Source organism: Gopherus evgoodei, chromosome 15 (assembly GCF_007399415.2).
Source record: "Gopherus evgoodei ecotype Sinaloan lineage chromosome 15, rGopEvg1_v1.p, whole genome shotgun sequence".
NCBI lineage: Eukaryota > Metazoa > Chordata > Testudines > Testudinidae > Gopherus > Gopherus evgoodei.
This window is the reverse complement of record NC_044336.1, coordinates 2,218,509-2,239,356: the sequence shown is the minus strand read 5'-3', so window position 1 is coordinate 2,239,356 and position 20,848 is coordinate 2,218,509. Positions and strand designations below refer to the sequence as shown.

The following is a 20,848-nucleotide window of genomic DNA, read 5'->3' as shown; positions in this document are numbered from 1 at the left end:
GCTTGAACACCTCAGCCCTCCTTCTATATCTACACTTAGTTTCCTCACCCACAAATGTTGGGGTGCCTTACTCCATAGACTGGTATGTTTGTACATATTGATGAGAGACACACATATTAAATGACATTATTTCTGTCCTACCCAATTATTTCAGTTATTTGCAAGTTCCAAGTTGTGGTGTACCTGTTAAGTTTAAAGAGGTAGCACTTAGGTAGCCGCCCATACCACCCTGCTTCAACACATTCATAGGCATCTATTGTGACAAAGCTCTGTCCTTGTCTCCATGGGTCCTGCATTTCCTGACAGATTTCACTAGCCTCAGAGGCTCACTGTGACCCTCCACTTAACCCTTCTCTCTCTAGAGACAAGGGTCACAGTTTATTGAGCCATTTTCATCATAAGCCAGCAAAGGATGTGAGGAGAAGCTATCCTCCCTTGCACAGTCTCTGTTGTCTCCCAGTCTCACTGATTAATCAGTGGGGCAAAGGAGTGGAGCCCAGACCCACCCTCTACTCCAGGCTCCAGCCCAGGGACCCTAATAGTATCAGCTATAATAGCTGACTTTTAGGAACAGGACACATGCAATTCCCCAGACTACTTCCCCACAGCAGCCCACACTTCCTCAAGCTCCACTTCACCCTTACCTCAGGGCCTCCTTCCTTGTTCCTAATATGGTGTGTACAGCTCAGTCTCCCCAACAGCACAACCACTCACAGCTCCTAGCATGGGCACCCACCTGACTGGCTGGGAAGCTTTTAACTAGTTTCGGCCAGCCCCTCATTGGCTTCAGGTGTCCCAATCAACCTAGCATCCTCCCTGCCTTCTGGAAAGCTCTTAATTGGCCCCAGGTGTCTTAATTGACCTGGAGCAGCTACCATTTACTTATCCTGGTACCAGGGATTTGTTTAACCTGAGGCTAATATATCTATCTCCCACTACTTTTTTTTTTTCTATAGCCCCGGTGGGCCAGCTTATACTCTGCCCTGGTCCTGAGGCCCGCCAGGGTGTCAACTGGTGGCTCCTTCATGGGGCCATGAGCATGGACGTGTACTTGGCGTGGTTTACCCCTGTCCCCAACACCTGCCCTTTTTGTGGCATGAAAGAGACCCTGGCGCACATTTATTAAGAGTGCACCAGATTGCAGCCCTTGTTCCTGCTCCTCTTGAATCTTATGTTGCGTTTTTTTTGCACTTTTCCCCTCACCTGTTTATCTACGCACTCCTGTCCGTGGCCCCACCAAGTCGCGAGATCTTCTTGTCAACCTCCTCTTGGCCCTGGCCAAACTAGCCATCTACAAAACTAGGGAGAGGAGGTTGGCCGACGGGATTTCCTGCGACTGTGGGGCCTATTTCTGCTCCTCCGTCCGTTCACGCATTCAGGCAGAGTTCCTCTGGGCGGCGTCCGCTGGCTCCCTTGATGCTTTCGAGGAGCAGTGGGCGTTGTCCAGAGTTCTCTGCTTGGTGTCCCTATCAGGATCCCTTCGTTTAGCCTTGTGACCTCACTCCCGATTCTGTTTTTTTTCATTAGTTGTCCCACAGAATTAGTTGGTGTCACAGACCTGTGGATCCTCCCCTTAGGCTGAGGGGAGGTCCTTTAGAAGTGGGTGGGCTTCACCCGCCCACCTCCTGGAAACCAATAGGACTACTTTTCTATACGCATCTGGCTTTGCCCTGTCACACTATGTTAAAGGTTGCAACCATATATGGACCTTATGCTTTAGCTCATCACCACCTATCTAGGGGAAAGGTCCCGAACATATGTACACTAACTTTGCTTAGCTCAACATACAGGATGTGGCCTGTAGGTCCCTTGCGTTACAGCCAAAAATACTCTGATATAAATCTATAAACCTATTATAACCTGTTATAGTAAAACAAATAGTCAAACCCATAAGAAAATAAGAAGCCCATAAGAAAATATATATAGGCAAGCAAGCGGGCTAGCCCTACAGTCTATAATACCCAGTAGTCATCACAACTTTCTACTCCTGATCTCGGAGATAGAGAAAGGCAGAGGATGGGGAAAGGTGAGAGGTACCAAATTGTCTTGGGAATGCCTCCATCCATCAGAATTTACCAGCCCTGGACTAAAGGATGGAGGAAGGCAGAGGTGGGAAAACTAAGATAAATGAACCCCATCCATCACAGTATGGTATCTCTGGACCAGAAAGTGGGGAAAGGTGAAAGGTACCAGATTGTGGTGGAAATGCTTCCACCCATCACAGCTTACTGCCCTTGGACTGTAGGATGGTGAAAAGCAGAAGCAGTAAATTGTGACAGGGCAGCAAAGGAGAGGATACACAGATGTTAATAACGGGTACCAGAGGCAAATTGTGCAGGCAAAGTTACACTGGCTAGGTGAGGAGCAGCAGGCAGCCCCGTAGGGAAATGGAGGGAGAACTGGAGGATTTTTTCCTACAGCCTAGTGACGGGTTAAATTGACTCTCCAAATCACCAGAAGAAACTGGTGGCATAGTAATGACAACTCCATGGCCCAAACTAAGGGAGCAGACCTTGCAGCTCAGCTCAGGCCTAGTAGACAGTGAACATGATGTGGAGAAAAGAGAACACATATTACAAAGTGCTCCCTGGGTCAATCTCTTACCAGAGTGAATTCCACCCACAGTCAGTGTCACTGGGAAAAATGTCCCCTGCCTCTCTGCGTTCTGGGCAGCCTATGTAGGACCATGAACCCATCACTGCCACATCCCAAGTCTCTGCAGACATTTAATCTGGATGTCTCCTCTCTGTCCACTCATTGACATGGTGCCTTCTATGCATAATACCTCCTTAATGCTGAGAGGAGCTGTCTGCTCCTAGGGAATGTGGTTCCCTGGAGAGGGAGGGTCTGGGGCAGCAGGCTGCAATGAAATCATTTTTATTTGATTAATTTTCATAAAGAAAAACAATAATCCTGTTTATTTATTTATTTGATTGATTAATGTGCATAAAGAAAGAAACAGAAATATAATAAAAATATAAAAAGGGAAACGACTGACAGCGTGACTGAGTTACCAAACACCACATGTCTCACAGGACAGCCAATAACATTAATCACTCACACAACTTCACAACTTTTCAAAGTGGCCAAATTAGACCAGGCAAAATCAGACACTATTACACACAGACAAAAGCAGAACATGCTGGGGGTAACCAGGCCCCACTATAGGAAATCCGGAACCCAGGGCAGAACAGTCACTGCCTAGAAAGGGATGGCTGAGGTTGATGATGCTACTTTTTATCCTTCCAATAACACATTAGCACCCACTATGCAAATTATGGCATTGCCTCATCTAGTTAACGTTTTTTATCTTAATTTTTATTTAAAAAATACATCTCTCTCCCATCCGCCTTTTAAATCTCCGGGCCCCTGGACAACTGATCCTCTGTCCCACCTATCCCCCCGCAACCCGTGTCGGGGGGCCTGGGGATGAGGATACAAGAACTAATTACAATAACAGACAGACACACAGAGGCCAAACCGAATAGTGTCGCTGTCCCTAGGACCCAGGAGGCGCCGGGCGGAGCGATTCCAGGGGTCACTCAGCCTGGCAGCAGGAAGTGAATTGCGGTCGCTGCAGTGACTCTGTCGCGGTGAAACCCGCGTTCCTTGCGAGACTCCGGGGCCTCGGCTGCTGCCGCTGGGGACCCAGAGCCCTGGCTGCAGGCGGGAGAGGAACATTCCCGCTGCTCCCCGAGGGACTCTCCCAGTGCAGAGACCCCAGCCTGACCCGCCCCCCCCCTTACTGGGACCCAGAGCCCTGTTCCCAGGCAGAGCCCCACGTGGAGAGAAGGTGAGACCTGCCCCGCTCCCCACGGAGCGCTGCTCCCGGTGCAGCCTGTCTGCAGGGGCAGGGGATGCCCCAGGCTGCTCCCAGCTGGGCTGGCCGCGATTCCCTGCATTGGCCAGAGGAAGGGTGGTTGCCAGCCCGCGTGAGTGGGAGGGATCGATTGGGGATGGGGGCTGAAGAGGGGCAGGGGGCTCTCAGAGCCAGAGGGCATTGCGGGGAGAACAGAGATGCGGGAGGGGCAGGAGTCGGGAGAACAGGGATGTGTGATGTGACAGGAGGGGGGTGAACAGGGGGCGGGATAGGGATGTGGGGCTGCTGGAAGGAGGCTGAGGGAATCAGGGGGCAGGGGGAGAATTCTGGGGCGCAGGGGAACAGAGCTGGAATAGAAGGAAATTCTGAGTGGGGGGGGATAAAGAGAAGGAAAAGGGGGGGCTGTGGGGAGAGGGGCCGTGGGGAGGCTGCAGGGAGAATATGAGAGCACGCAGAGACTGGCTGGGGAAGGGAGAGCCTGAGAATAGAAGAAGGAAGAGGCATGGTGAGAGATACAATGGCAGCTCCCCCGGCCCATGGGATAGGAGGCTGCCCCACCCAGCAGCCAGTAGGAAACCTTTTTCTCTAGACATGGTCAAACAATGGATGGGGATGGGGGCAGCGGATTTCCCCCTAAGGGCTCAGAATTTACAAGGCAAATATCCCACTCTTTGATCCTAATTTAGTCTTTGTTTTTGTTTTTTTAAACAATCTCATTGTTTCGGGGGGGGGGGGTGACTCCTGAATGATAAATGTTTGGAGCTGACAGGACTGAACAAGGCCCTACTCTGATTTCTGTGTCAAACTAGAGTCACTGCTAGCAAGAACAGGCAGGGAATCCAACTGGTATTTGTTTTGGTTTGATGCAGGTTTGGTTCCATTCAATAGATTCGATTTCTTTTCTGGTTCAAGCCACCCAAAGAAACAAAAATAGAACTTCAGTTACTAGTTTAAATCCCTATTTCAATCTCACTGGAGGTAAATCCATGAAAGAGAGCTGCAACTTAAAATGGAAACTCTTTTGATTATTTATTTATTTTGTAATTTTAACTTTGCATGGGGTTTCCTAGCATTTTTGTGTTGTCAAATATACATGATTATTTTTTCATAAGCAATGTGTTTGAGAAAGCCAAAATAACATATTTAAACGTTTGTTTTGTCATATTGGATCTCTGCAGTTAAAGGATACATTTGAGATCTGGAAATTTTCTTTTGATGCTCACTTGTACTGGCAGTTCCAGCAACACAATTTTTGCTATTTGATTTAGCATGGGCATGACATTTTTTGGATGTTCCCAGTAATTTGGTATGTTATCTTTCTTATGGAGATGTCGTCCATCTGCAAATGAATCAGGAATTGGCCCAATCCTTTTTGGGGGCTTTCCTTCATCCAGATATTGCTTCCTTTTTGGAGATTTCACAAGCTTTCAGAAGAAGTTCCAATTAATCTTTCAATTTCAGACGTGTCTGACATTGATTCTGTGACATCATTATTTGTGACTCAGACATTTCCATCTTCATCCATGTTATGGTGTAATTAAATTTTGCCTTGATTATGTCCTGTGCTGACAGTGGGGATTGATATCTAGCATCAAGATATATGTATGAGAGAAACATATCTATCTGGGGTAGGGGCTGGAGGCGTGTGTCAGACAGTGCCCTGGGAGGCTGGGAGTGGGCCCTGCAGCTGTCTTCAGTGGGGAAGGGAGTTTGGAGCATGAACCCTGCTTCAAGTGGAGCAACTGGAGGGAGGAGCTGCCCCAGGAGCTGAGGATGGTGGAAGGAGATCCAAGGGGAGAAGGTTGGGGAGCCATTACCTTTGCCCTTGGACTTGAGCAGTTATGAACTTCAGGGCCTTGAGAGCATCCCACCTCTTCTCTCCCCAGGGAGGCTTCTCCGAGGTGGCTCATCTACCTATGGCCTCTCTTCTGCCTACCATGGTGTGCAGGCAGTTCCCAAGCTTCCCCTCTCCCTCCCTGCTCTGGTGGTCTGGCCCCTTTCTCTTCTAAATCTCTTCTCACTGTCCTGGGGCAGGCCATTCTGCATTCACCGGCCTATTGACTAGTTTGTTGTGTTCTCTTAAATGAAAATAAGATCCCTGTAGGTGTGGGTTTTTTTTGTTTTTTGTTTTAATAATGAGCTTAAAAAATGCTGAATCTTTATTTTAACTGGTAACACCACTTCTTTTTGTTCAGTTCCATTGAGGTTGAGTTGGTAAAACAAATTTATGGTTGAAATTTGGTTCCAGTTAATGTATGAAATACTGTTTTGAACTGGTTCTCCAATTCCACTATGAGTCATAGAATATCAGGGTTGGAAGGGACCTCAGGAGGTCATCTAGTCCAACCTCCTGCTCAAAGCAGGACTAACCCCAGACAGATTTTTGTCCTAGATCCCCCTCAAGGATTGAGCTCACAACCCTAGGTTTAGCAGGCCAATGCTCAAACCACTGAGCTAGCCCTCCCTCTGAGTTCCAATGGGCATATGAGATCAGCATTGGCCTGACTGTTCCTGGGGGCTGCAGGGGCAGCACAGGGTGGCTCTGGTAATTGCTAAGGCCAAATAGGTCAGTGTCAGTCTCTCTTTGTGCTCAGGATACTGGAACCCTAGAGGTAGCTGGACTTCTTGGGGCAGATGCTGTTGCCTCCATTGTGATCTGGGAGCCCAGGATGAGCAGCTACTGCTGCTGCCAAACGGAATCTATGCTGGAACACCTATCACTAAGGCCCCTTCTGTGCCCAGCTGAGGGGGGACTTTCTCCTGTGACTGGAACTATCACCCTGGGGCAGCCCAGGGCTTTGCTGGCATCATCTGCTGAGCCAGAGACTGCAGGTGATGAAATTGACCTCCGAGGGTGAGTGCAGGGGGCAGGCAGGAAAGTGACTGCACAAATGGCCCCTCGTCACCCCATCTCTGCTCCTGGGTGTCTGTGAGTCCCAGAGCTGCTGCTTCCAATACACCCAGGCTCACACTCCTTTTAGCAGTGACAGTAGCTACTGGAGAGGAAACACCCACAGGAGTGGCAGGACAGTAACCAGCTCTTCTATGCAGAAGGGAGAGTGAAGAGACTGAAAGGGGCAGCAGGAGCAATAAGTGAGGAAACTGGTTCCAACCCTGTTTCAAACCCAGCTTGACTTTCCTGGGGAGAAGGTGAGGAGCAGAGAGAGGAAAAGCCAGTTCCTGCCTCTGCCTAGTGCCTGTGCTGCCAGGGGAATCTGCTGTCCTCAGGGACAGTGTTGGGGAAAATCTCCCAAACTGGAGCTTTTGATTCTGCTCTTTTCTAGCATTTAACTCAGAGACTCTGTTCCTTGGAGGGTTTTAAAGAGTCTCATGGATTTAGTCCTGGTGGGAGGAGTCAGATCTGTGCTGTATTAATGTAACTGAGAGTTTTCCCAGCATGGAGGAGTCCAGAGTGTCTGTCTGCAAGGAAAGAGCCTGAGGGGAATCGGGGTGTGAAATGGACTAACACTAATTCAAAAACCTCCCCAATTGCCCTTCTCACCCTGACAGGCTGCAGAACAACAACCCTGTTTTGCTCCACATCATCTCATCTTCCTAGGGGCCGGGGAAGGGAAATGGCTGTGGTGGATCCAGCTCAGGGATTTTGTGGGGAGCTGTTGGGGAGGGTTGTTTTAGAGGGGGAGGGGCAGGAAATACACAGGGTGAGGCAGCAAGAGGGACAGGGTGTGATAATCCTGCTGGGACATGCTCAGCCTAGGGCTGGAGGTGGGGGGGGGGCATGAAGAGTCCCCCATTTCTGAAACAGGAAACAACCCCCTGGACAAGGTTGGGAAAACAGGCCAGAGTGCTGGAGCCTGAACCCATCGGCAGAGATTGCAATGAAATACAAAGGGAAGGTGCTGGGATTCCTGTCCTCTGCACAGAGCTCTGTGTCAGCCTGTGCCCAGTAGGTGTGTGGCAAATGAGAAAACCCTGCCCCCTCTGCTGGGAGAGACAAGGAGCCCTCACCTTCTCTCTGTTCCCTGCAGCCTCCTGGCCACTCTGAGCAGGGTGGGTGTGGTATTTTCCTCTCGTCCTCCCAGAGCTGTCGTCTTATTGTGCATCTTCCCCCATGAATAGTGGGATTGTGGCTGGGGCAGCAAGTTTTGAGTGGGGAACACCTCTTGTTTCAGATGCTGGTGACCTTTGAGGAGGTGGCTGTGTATTTCACTGAGGGGCAGGGGGCTTTGCTGGACCCTGGTCAGAGAGCCCTCTACAGGGATGTCATGCAGGCGAATTATGAGACTGTGACGTCACTGGGTAAGTATTCCTGTTCCCTCAGCTATTTGAAGCCATGGGGCCTGCATTTCTGCATCTGGTCAGATTCTTCCCTGGTCAGTTACATTAGATGGGAATGGGTCACATAGTCCACAGCTCCAGCGTGTGAGAGAGCTGTTCACCTCCATCCCCCTTGCAACAGGGTAGGGGAGTCATGAACCTGATGGACATGTTAATTCATCCCCATTCCTCCATCTTTCACAGAGGCAGGAACAATGTGTTAACCTATCTGCATTAATTCTCACTCACACCAAGATCTCTATACACCTCCCTTCCTGGGACTAGCTCCATCTGTTGGGAGGGCTCTGGCCTCTGGATGCTTAGACGTATGCAGGGTATAACATTAGAGCTCTGTGTGTGCCTCAGCAAGTCCCCCAGACCACACATCCTGAAAACTCCTACTGAGGGTTTCACAACTCCCCCTCCCCCAGACATCGGCCTCTCCCAAGGAGGCTCAATGATAATGTTCCCATCTGTTCAGACCCCATAGCCCCCTAGCAAATCATGGGCTCAGTTTAAATTCAATGTGTGATCCTCAGTGCACTCACACCATGCCTGATTTCGCCCTGGAGCAGGACTCCTCATTCCCAAACCTGACCTGATTGTCCTGTTGGAAGCAGGGGAAGAGCCGTGGGTCCCAGATCTCCTGGCCTCCGAGGAAAGGAAGTTCTCAAGAGGCACCTGTACAGGTGAGAAGTCTATACAACTATATGGCAAGTGAAGGAAAAAGCTGAAAATCCAAGCCCCCGCAGTTCTGCCTCATCTCACCCAGGTCAGGCCATGGTCTGCAGATGTCAGGTCATCATGGCAGATGCAGCTCGGATTCCCACCCACCTTATAGATTCATAGACTATAGGACTGGAAGGGACCTCGAGAGATCATCGAGTCCAGTCCCCTGCCCTCATGGCAGGACCAAATACTGTCTAGACCATCCCTGATAGACATTTATCTAACCTACTCTTAAATATCTCCAGAGATGGAGATTCCATAACCTCCCTAGGAAATTTATTCCAGTGTTTAACTACCCTGACAGTTAGGAACTTTTTCCTAATGTCCAACCTAAATCTCCCTTGCTGCAGTTTAAGCCCATTGCTTCTTGTTCTATCCTTAGAGGCTATGGGGAACAAGTTTTCTCCCTCCTCCTGATGACACTCTTTTAGATACCTGAAAACTGCTATCATGTCCCCGCTCAGTCTTCTCTTTTCCAAACTAAACAAACCCAGTTCTTTCAGCCTTCCTTCACAGGTCATGTTCTCAAGACCTTTAATCATTTTTGTTGCTCTTCTCTGGACCCTCTCCAGTTTCTCCGCATCTTTCTTGAAATGCGGTGCCCAGAACTGGACACAATACTCCAGCTGAGGCCTAACCAGCACAGAGTAGAGCGGAAGAATGACTTCTCGTGTCTTGCTCACAACACACCTGTTAATGCATCCCAGAATCACGTTTGCTTTTTTTGCAACAGCATCACACTGTTGATTCGTATTTAGCTTGTGGTCCACTATAACCCCTAGATCCCATTCTGCCGTACTCCTTCCTAGATAGTCTCTTCCCATTCTGTATGTGTGAAACTGATTTTTCCTTCCTAAATGGATCACTTTGCACTTGTCTTTATTAAACTTCATCCTGTTTACCTCAGACCATTTCTCCAATTTGTCCAGATCATTTTGAATTATGACCCTGTCCTCCAAAGCAGTTGCAATCCCTCCCAGTTTGGTATCATCTGCAAACTTAATAAGCGTACTTTCTATACCAACATCTAAGTCGTTGATGAAGATATTGAACAGAGCCAGTCCCAAAACAGACTCCTGCACAACCCCACTTGTTATACCTTTCCAGCAGGATTGGGAACCATTTATAACTACTGTCTGAGTACGGTTATCCAGCCAGTTATGCACCCATCTTATAGTATAGTAGCCCCATCTAAATTGTATTTGCCTAGTTTATCAATAAGAATATCATGCGAGACCATATCAAATGCCTTACTAAAGTCTAGGTATACCACATCCACCACTTCTCCCTTATCCACAAGACTCGTTATCCTATCAGAGAAAGCTATCAGGTTGGTTTGACACGATTTGTTCTTTACAAATCCATGCTGGCTGTTCCCTATCACCTTACCACCTTCCAAGTGTTTGCAGATGATTTCCTTAATTACTTGCTCCATTATCTTCCCTGGCACAGAACTTAAACTAACTGGTCTGTAGTTTCCTGAGTTGTTTTTATTTCCCTTTTTATAGATGGGCCCTATATTTGCCCTTTTCCAGTCTTCTGGAATCTCTCCTGTCTCCAATGATTTTCCAAAGATAATAGCTAGAGGCTCAGATACCTCCTCTATTAGCTCGAGTATTCTAGGATGCATTTCATCAGGCCCTGGGGACTTGCAGGCATCTAACTTTTCTAAGTGGTTTTTAACTTGTTCTTTTTTTATTTTATCTTCTAAACCTACCCCCTTCCCATTAGCATTCACTATGTTAGGCCTTCCTTCAGACTTCTCTTTGAAGACCAAAACAAAGAAGTCATTAAGCATCTCTGCCATTTCCAAGTTTCCTGTTACTGTTTCTCCCTCTTCACTGAGCAGTGGGCCTACCCTGTCCTTGGTCTTCCTCTTGCTTCTAATGTATTGATAAAAAGTCTTCTTGTTTCCCTTTATTCCCATAGTTAGTTTGAGCTTATTTTGTGCCTTTGCCTTTCTAATCTTGCCCCTGCATTCCTGTGTTGTTTGCCTATATTCATCCTTTGTAATCTGTCCTAGTTTCCATTTTTTATATGACTCCTTTTTATTTTTTAGATCATGCAAGATCTTGTGGTTAAGCCAAGGTGGTCTTTTGCCACATTTTCAATCTTTCCTACCCAGAGGAATAGCTTGCTTTTGGGCCTTTAATAGTGTCCCTTTGAAAAACTGCCAACTCTCCTCAGTTGTTTTTCCCCTCAGTCTTGATTCCCACTGGACCTTACCTATCCGCTCTCTGAGCTTACCAAAATCCACCTTCCTGAAATCCATTGTCTCTATTTTGCTGTACTCCCTTCTACCCTTCCTTAGAATTGCAAACTCTATGATTTCATGATCACTTTCACCCAAGCTGCCTTCTACTTTCAAATTCTCAACGAGTTCCTCCCTATTTGTTAAAATCAAGTCTAGAACAGCTTCCCCGCAGTAGCTTTTTCAACCTTCTGAAATAAAAAGTTGTCTGCAATGCAATGCAAGAGCTTATTGGATAGTCTGTGCCCCCCGGTGTTATTTTCCCAACATATATCTGGATAGTTGAAGTCTCCCATCACCACCAAATCTTGGGCTTTGGATGATTTTGTTAGTTGTTTAAAAAAACCTCATCCACCTCTTCCACCTGGTTAGGTGGCCTGTAGTAGACTCCTAGCACGACATCACCCTTGTTTTTTACCCCTTTTAGCCTAACCCAGAGACTCTCAACTCTTCCGTCTCCTATGTCCATCTCCACCTCAGTCCAAGTGTGTACATTTTTAATATATAAGGCAATACCTCCTCCCTTTTTCCCCTGTCTATCCTTCCTGAGTAAGCTGTACCCATCCACACCAATATTCTAATCACGTGTATTATCCCACCAAGTTTCAGTGATGCCAACAATGTCATAGTTGTATTTATTTATTAGCACTTCCAGTTCTTCCTACTTATTACCCATACTTCTCGCATTTGTATATAGGCATCTAAGATACTGGCTTGATCTTGCCTCCCAGTTTTGCCCTGACTCTCCTTTGTCTCTGCCATTATAGCCCACGCTCCCTCTTGTTTCCGACCCATCTCCCAGGTCTCCATGTTCCCCACTTACCTGTGGGCTTTGCTCAACTGTCCCCATCGAACCTAGTTTAAAGCTCTCCTCACTAGGTTAGCCAGTCTGTGTGCAAATAGGGTCTTTCCCCTCCTCAAAAGGTGAACGCCATCTCTGCCTACCAGTCCTTCCTCGAATATCATCCCATGGTCAAGGAAGCCAAAGCCCTCCTGGTGACACCATCTTCGCAGCCAGGCATTCACCTCCATGATGCATCTGTCTCTGCCCGGGCCCCTACCTTTGACAGGAAGAATCGAAGAGAATACCACCTGCGCTCCAAACTCCTTCACCCGTACTCTCAGAGCCCTGTAGTCACTCTTGATCTGCTCAGTGTCACACCTCGCAGTATCATTTGTGCCCACATGGATGAGTAGCATGGGGCAGTAGTCAGAGGGCTGGATAATCCTCAACAATGCCTCTGTAATGTTTCGGATACGGGGCCCCGGCAGGCAGCATACCTCCCGAGATGAAATGTCAGGGCGACAGATAGGCGCCTCCATCCCCCTCAGCAGAGAGTCTCCAACCACCACTGTCCTACGTTTCCTATTTGCAGTAGTGGCAGCAGACCACCCAGCCTTAGGGGTACGAGGCTTCTCTTCCTTTACTGTAGGGGGTGATTCCTTCTCTCTGGTATCAAGAAGAGCATAACGGTTACCTATTACCACGGCGGGAGGGTTTTCAGCAGGGGGGAGCACAGCTCGCTGCCAGAAGTAACCAGCTGCCAGTGTCCACTCTGAGCCATCTCCTCCTCCACCAGTGGTGTGTCAGCAGTCCTGTGTACTGGGACAGCTACCTCAGCTGTCTCCACATGGACACTGTCCAGGAATTGTTCATGGATTCGGATGCTCCTCAACCTGGCCACCTCCTCCTGTAGCTCTCGCACCTGCTGCCTGAGAGATTCTACCAGTAGGCATCTTTCACATTGGATGCCCCCCCTCAGCCTGGATATCAGTAAGTGGAAATTGCAAATTACAGTCCCTGCAAAACCACACCAGGATCTGGATAGAAGCATCCATGCTCAGGTGCTCTGTCTGGCTACAGGCACAGGTGGAGGAGACAGAAGCAGTGCTGGCACAGGTGTTGCCACTCTTCCTAACCATCGTAAGCCTCCCTCTGTCAAATTCCCTCTCAAACTCCCCTGTCTGCAGCTCCGTGTCCACTGACCTTGTTAGCTGTCAGGAGTTTTTTCCATGATTTCACTTCCCTGTGAATGTTTGGATGGGATTTGGAAGCAGAATCCAAATTCTCAGTCTCTTCAACAGTTACTGAGTTGTGTTTTCCCTCTTTGCTATTCCCCTTTCTGTCCTTTGTACTGACCCAGGCAATGACTCCTGCCTATATTCTCTCTCTCCCCCATCAGGTGATGAGATAACGAGTGAGAACGAGGACGGGAATCTACTGCAAGTATGTCCTGAACAAGTGGAACTGCAAGGGATGTTACTGAAAAAAGGTGAAGGGAATTTTTCCCAGTGCTTGGAACAGAGAAAAGGCTGGAGTAATTGGCACAGGTCAGAGAGGAAGCTGGGAAACTGCCAAAGGAATAAAGTGTATGAATCTATTGGATGTGGGGAAGGAGGCAAGGATTCCAAAGAAACCACAGTTCAGCAGACAAGTGAGAAAGAAAAGAACCCCTATAAATGCTTGGACTGTGGGAAAAGCTTCAGTCATCGCTCAAATCTGACTAGACATGGGAGAATCCACACTGGAGAGAGACTTTATAAATGCTTAGACTGTGGGAAAAGCTTCAGTCGGAGCTCAAATCTTATTAGCCATAGGATAATCCACACAGGAGAAAAACCCTATAAATGCTTGGACTGTGGGAAGAGCTTCAGTCAGCGCTCAGGCCTTATTAACCATGGCAGAATCCACACTGGAGAGAACCCCTATAAATGCTTGGATTGTGGAAAAAGCTTCAGTCATCGCTCAAATCTTATTAGACATGGGAAAATCCACATGAGAGAGAGACTTTATAAATGCTTGGACTGTGGGAAAAGCTTCAGTCGGAGTGCAAATCTTATTAGCCATAGAATAATCCACAATGGAGAGAAACCCTATAAATGCTTGGACTGTGGGAAGAATTTCAATCGGAGCTCAAATCTTATTAGCCATAGGATAATCCACACTGGAGAGAAACCCTTTAAATGCTTGGACTGTGGGAAGAGCTTCAGTCAGCGCTCAGGCCTCATTAGCCACGGCAGAATCCACATGGGAGAGAACCCCTATAAATGCTTAGACTGTGGGAAAAGCTTCAGTCGAAGCTCAAATCTTATTAGCCATAGGATAATCCACACTGGAGAGAAACCCTATAAATGCTTGGACTGTGGGAAGAGCTTCAGTCAGCGCTCAGGCCTTATTAACCATGGCAGAATCCACACGAGCAAGAGCTCCTGTAAACGCGACTGTGGGAAGAGTATCAATCAATGCTCAGGCCTTACTAGCCATGAGAGAACCCACACAGAAGAGAGACCCTATAAATGCTTGGACTGTGGGAAAAGCTTCAGTCGGAGCTCAAATCTTACAGCTCATAGGAGACTGCACACGGGAGAGAGACCCTATATGTGTTTGGACTGTGGGAAAAGCTTCAGTCGGAAGGCACATCTTATTAGACATGGGAGACTCCACACTGGTGAGAAACCCTATAAATCCATGGTTCTCAAACTTTAACAACCCAAGGACACCCCTTTTGATTTAAAAATTTTCACGGACCCCCCCGCCCCCCCCCCACCACTCAGCCACAGGCCCCGCCCCCGCTCCACCCCTTCTCCCAAGCCCCCACCTCAGCCCCTCCTCTTCCCTGCCTCTTTCTGCCCCCTCCCCCAAACGATCCCCACCCCCACTCCTCCCTCTCCTGCCCAGTGCCTCCTGCACACCGCTGAACAGCTGTTTTGTGGCATGCAGGAGGTACTGGAAGGGAGGGGGAGGAGTTGATCAATGGGGCCGGCGGCCCCTGACATGACTCGTTGACCCACTGGAGTACCCTTGCGGACTCCTGTATCCCAGTTTGAGAAACCATGCTATAAATGCCTGTACTTCAGGAAGAGCTTCAGTTATTGCTCAAGTCTTAATTAACTGTAAGAGAAATCATACAGGAGAGAGACCCTATGAATGCTTGGACTGAGGCCCTTATTAACCATGGGAGAATCCACATGAGGGAGAGACCCTAAAAATGCCTGCAGTGTGAAAAAAGTTTCAGTGCACCATTAGCCCTTATTATGCATCAGAGAACCCATATGGGAGAAAATCCCTATAAATACTTGGATTGTGGGAAAAGCTTTAATCATTTCATGTCTGAGAACCCACACAGGAGATAAAACCTGTAAGCGCCTGCACTGTGGGAAAAGCTTCAGTGAAATCAAATCTTCTTATGCATCAGACAATCCACATGAGAGAAATCCCATAAATGCTTAGATGATGGGGAAAGCTTCAGTCCTAGATCATACCTTACTAAACATTTCAGAATCCACATGACACAGTATCTGTAAATGCCTTGACTGTGGAAAAAAGTTAATTTGAAGATCAAACCTTATTTCACATCAGATAATCCACATGGGAGAGAAAATCCATAAATACTTGGACTGTGGAACTAGCTTCAATAACTTCAGCAAAAGAGTCATCTGAACTCCATCTAATAATTCACAGAAGAAAGACTTGAATGTGTGGGGAAGCTTCATTTCATGCTCACACAGCATTAAGCATCAGCAAATTCACAGAAGGAAGAGGCCTCTCAGATACCCTTAGCATGGAAAAAGGTTCAGTTGGAGCTAACACCACATTGGGCATCAGAGACTCCTCCATATAGGAGAGAAATTCTCTCAGTGCCATGACTAGGACTGGCCATAGTAAAAATTCCATTTCCTAATTCCCACACACAGCAGTGGCATTTGGCTTCCAGGTAACCAGCTGCCCATGTCTGGGGGCAGGTTCCAGCAGCCGCTGACCCTGAGCTGTTCCGGGACCCTCTGGCTTTGCCTGGTCTAATAAAACCCCAGGCAGAGGCGGAGGAGAAGTCCTTATCAGCCCCTCCCTGCTGCAGTCCTGGCTGCTGAACTGAAGGACTTTCCTGCCTCCTGTTCACCTGCTGTGGGAAGGGAGAGAGAAACTCCTCCAGAAGGTCCCTCTGCCTGAATTAAGTTACACCCTCTCCCTTCCCTTCCCCAACGTGATGCCCCTCCCATGGAGACTAGGAGAGGGATACTTAGGCCAGGCCCTGCATTCACTCTGGACACCTGTCCCCACCTCCATTTTCCTGCAGCCCCTGAGCTGGTTTTCCCCACTTATTTGAAACTGGTACTTGCAGAGTGAGTAACCCTGGAGCTGACAACTCTCTTCCCCTCCCTAAATCCCCAAAAGTGTTGGGTTCCAGGAAATCAATTGTGAAGGGACCAGGAGGGATGGGTTTTGGGGAGGAAACGGGGGGATTGAATGGTTGGATCTGGTGGATGTGTGAAGCAGAAGGTGTTGGGTGCCAGGCAGATCATATGTTAGGGATCATGGGATAAGAGAGGAGAGTACAGGGAAGAGAGGTGCTGCCTCTTATCACTCACCCCCTCTGCCCCTTTTCCCTGCCCCTTTTGCATTCAGAAAGCACCAATTGCTTACTTTGACAGGATGTAGCACAGCTTTATTGAGGACTTAAGGAGACAAAAGATCTTTTGCCAGAAGAGTCCTTTTTTATTTTATTCTTTCTTTTCCTTTTGTCATGAGATTTTTGTGTTGTGTGAACAATGAAAACTATCAATATCTCTCTGCACAAACACCGAGGGTGAGTGCTAGATTCATCTTCCTAGATGCCGAGACTGAACAAGGCATGGAGTTGCTACCTGGTCTCTTTGGGGATGTGAGATAGAGTCAGGAGGGGGTGAGGGGAACAGAGTTGGGAAACTGCAGACTTTTCTCTTAAGAGCCAGACAGCTGAGACTGAGAACTTTGAACTTGCTGCACCAATACCAGAGAGCGACAGGAATTGCCCTGTGAGTGCTGGTTGAAGTCATCCCTGAAATCTAAAGCATTACAAATGATGCCCCAAGAGGATTGATGAGGGGAGGATGCAGCATCTCCAGATTACTGAGAGGATGGGGCTGGGCAGAGACAAGAAGGAGAAAAGTAAACAGGCCTGGGCCAGCCTTGAAGCCAGGTTAACCCCCATCATAGAGGCCCAAGGGAGCAAAGAGCATGACAGCGCAGCTGGTCACTCCCTCCCCATCTATCAGTGTATCCTGTGTGGGGATGACTGAGATGTAGTCTTCCCCACACTGTACCCCTCTAATCTCAGCTCCTTGGATTCCCTGCTCTCGGAGTGTTTGCTTTGTACCTGGGTCCCAGCATCTCTCCTGGATTCTCTGCACTTTTCTGCCAGTTTGTAAATGTTGCTCTACTGCAGGTGTGTGAGGGATTTGGGTGCAACAATGTGCTGGCCTGGGGATGAAAAGTACCATGATTGATGAGCTGGATGGGGAAAGGAGTCTGTCTTTGTTTGTCCTTTGGAATAATAAAGTCGAATTTATTTTCTCACACTCTGTGTCCTTTGTTGTGCACCAAATTCAGAGGCAGGTTAATAGTAAAAGCAATGCAGACATGGTCTGGTACAGAAATGCACAGTGAGGTCGCCCATAAAACCTCACCTCTACCCTGTCGGAGGCTCAGCTGCAGGTAGTATACTCTCAAATTTATTTCTATATATCAGTGGATCTCAACTGATTACCCATTGTGGGCTGCATATGTGGCCCACAGTGTTACCTGGGCTGCAGGGGCCAGGTTGCTGGGCAGTGACAACCTTGACCCTCGCTGCACTGGGATGGCTGGCTGCCCGCCCTAGATTCCATGGGGCCAGCCGGCTTCCTCAGAACCTGTGGGGCCAGGATGTCTGCTCTAGACTGTGAACCAGAGCTCGTGAGGCCAGATGGCTGCCCCAACCCCCATCACACAGGGTGGTCCAGCTGCCCCGGTCCTCGGAGCTTGCAGTGCTGGGCCGCTGTGCTGGGTCCTGATCCTGCAGGGCTGGCCAGGAGCCTGGACCCCCAACCACCTGCAGCCTGCTGGCAGCCCTGACTCCAGACTCCCACTTGAAAGGACAGGCCAGGAGTCCTGACCTGTACCCTGACCCCTCTGCACTGGGCAGCATGGCAGCTTGGACACCCCCATGCTGGGCAGCTGGGAACCCAGGACCCCAGGAACACAGCTGAGCTGAGAACCACTGATTTTTATATTTATCAGAATCGCTTTAGCCATATTATCTACCTATCTATCCATCCATGCATCCAATATGGCTAAAGCAATTCTGATTTCTGAGCTGTGTTTCTGACCAAGACCCCACCTCTTTCAACCTTACCACCTGCCTAACTCTAGCTCAGACCCATTTAAATCAGTGGGGTTATTGGCAGTATTACAATTAAACATGACTAAGATTTTGCAGGACTGGAAGTATAGATTGCTAGGTTTGGGAATCTCTCTGTTGATACTCGGCCTGTTCGTCATACCACAACTTTCCTCAAATTAATTCTTCTCTGGTTACAAAATAATTTGTCTCTTAGTGAACACAATGGTTATTTGTAATAGAGCAGCAGCCAGAAGCTCCACAGAAGACAAAGTCTATATTGTGCTGAGTACTGTATATACCCATCGTGAGAGACAGCTCCCAAGGAAAAGAGTTTACAGTCTCAATATGCAGAATAGCCAACGTAATGATTTTATAAAGGAGTGACCCTGAAATCTAAAGCGCTACTTTAGAAGACTTAACAGGTAAATGGGACAAACCTCTCCCCTCATCATATCCCAATAGGAATGATGAGGGGAGGGGGCAGCACCTCCCGATTGCTGACAGAATGAGGCTCTGCACCTAAAGCAGGTATTCAACTTCTGTTGTCAGGTTTCAGTGGTAGCCATGTTAGTCTGTATTAGCAAAAAAACCCAAGAAGTCCTTGTGGCACCTTAGAGACTAACAAATTTTTTGGGCATAAGCTTTTGTGGGCTAGATCCCACTTCATCAGATGTATGAAGTAAAAGATACAGGAGCAGCTATAAATACATGAAAGGAGAGGGGTTGCTTTACCAAGTATTAGGTCGGTCTAATGAGATAAAACAATGAACAGCAGGATACCAAAGGAGGAAAAATAACTTTTGAAGTGGTAAGAGAGTGGCCCATTACAAACAGTTGACAAGAAGGTGTGAGTAACAGTAGGGAGAAATTAGTATTGGGGAAATTAAGTTTAGGTTTTGTAATGACTCAACCACTCCCAGTCTTTATTCAGGCCTAATCACAGACTCATAGACTTTAAGGTCAGAAGGGACCATTTTGATCATCTAGTCTGACCTGCACAATGCAGGCCACAGAGTCTCACCCACCCACTCCTATAACAAACCCCTAACCTATGTCTGAATTACTGAAGTCCTCAAATTGTGATTTGAAGACCTCAAGCTGCAGAGAATCCTCCAGCAAGTGACCCATGCCCCACGCTGCAGAGGAAGGCGAAAAACCTCCAGGGCCTTTGCCAATCTGCCCTGGAGGAAAATTCCTTCCCAACCCCAAATATAGCAATCAGTTAAACCCAGAGCATGTGGGCAAGACTCACCAGCCAGCACCCAGGAAAGAATTCTCTGTAGTAACTCAGATCCCAACCCATCTAACATCCCATCACAGACCACTGGGCATACTTACCTGCTGATAATCAAAGATCAGTTGCCAAATTAATTGCCAAAATTAGGCTATCCCATCATACCATCCCCTCCATAAACTTATCAAGCGTAGTCAAAGCCAGATATGTCTTTTGCCTCCACTACTCCCCTTGGAAGGCTGTTCCAGAATTCACTCCTCTAATGGTTAGAAACCTTTGTCTAATTTCAAGTCTAAACTTCCTAGTGTCCAGTTTATATCCATTTGTTCTTGTGTCCACATTGGTATTAAGCTTAAATAATTCCTCTTCCTCCCTGATATTTATCCCTCTGATATATTCATAAAGAGCAATCATATCCCCCCTCAACCTTCTTTTGGTTAAGCTAAACAAGCCAAGCTCGTTGAGTGTCCTTTCATAAGATAGGTTTTCCATTCCTCAGATCATCCTAGTAGCCTGTCTCTGAACCTGTTCCAGTTTAAATTCATCCTTCTTAAACATGGGAGACCAGAACTGCACACAGTATTCCAGATGAGATCTCACCAGTGCCTTGTATAATGGTACTAACACCTCCTTATCTTTGCTGGAAATACCTCGTCTGATGCATCCTAAAACCACATTAGCTTTTTTAACAGCCATATCACATTGGCGGCTCATAGTCATCCTGTGATAAACCAATACTCCGAGGTCCTTCTCCTCCTCTGTTACTTCCAACTGATGTGTCCCCAATTTATAACTAAAATTCTTGTTTTTATTCCCTAAATGCATGACCTTGCACTTTTCACTATTAAATTTCATCCTATTACTATTACTCCAGTTTACAAGGTCATCCAGATCTTCCTGTAGGATATCCCGGTCCTTCTCTGTGTTAGCAATACCTCCCAGCTTTGTGTTATCCACAAACTTTATTAGCACATTCCCACTTTTTGTGCCAAGGTCAATAATAAAAAGATTAAATAAGATTGGTCCCAAAACATCCCTGAGGAACTCCACTAGTAATCTCCTTCCAGCCTGACAGTTCACCCTTCAGTACGACCCGTTGTAGTCTCCCCTTTAACCAGTTCCTTATCCACCTTTCAATTTTCATATTGATCCCCATCTTTTCCAATTTAACTAATAATTCCCCACGTGGAACTGTATCAAATGCCTTATTGAAATTGAGGTAAATTAGATCCACTGCATTTTCTTTATCTAAAAAATCTGTTACCTTCTCAAAGAAGGAGATCAGGTTGGTTTGGCATGATCTACCTTTTGTAAAACCATGTTGTATTTTGTCCCAATTACCATTGACCTCGATGTCCTTAATTACTTTCTCCTTCAAAATTTTTTCCAAGACCTTA

General features: G+C 47.5%; 2 protein-coding genes across 2 annotated transcripts in view; both read left to right on the top strand.

The window, feature by feature from the left end:
* The first annotated feature begins 3,528 nt into the window (after positions 1-3,528).
* LOC115635671 (zinc finger protein OZF-like) lies at positions 3,529-14,606 on the top strand. Its single transcript, XM_030534761.1, has 4 exons — positions 3,529-3,793; positions 7,954-8,080; positions 8,674-8,787; positions 13,262-14,606. The coding sequence occupies exons 2-4, from the start codon at positions 7,954-7,956 to the stop codon at positions 14,563-14,565; spliced, it is 1,545 nt and encodes a 514-aa protein (XP_030390621.1). The 5' UTR covers positions 3,529-3,793; the 3' UTR covers positions 14,566-14,606.
* Positions 7,243-20,848, top strand: part of LOC115635684 (zinc finger protein 239-like) — an 861,693-nt gene continuing 848,087 nt past the window's right edge. Inside the window, exon 1 of the mRNA XM_030534814.1 lies at positions 7,243-7,421. Coding sequence (XP_030390674.1) covers positions 7,396-7,421 — 26 coding nt within the window. The 5' untranslated portion in view covers positions 7,243-7,395. The remainder of the gene's footprint in view (positions 7,422-20,848) is intronic.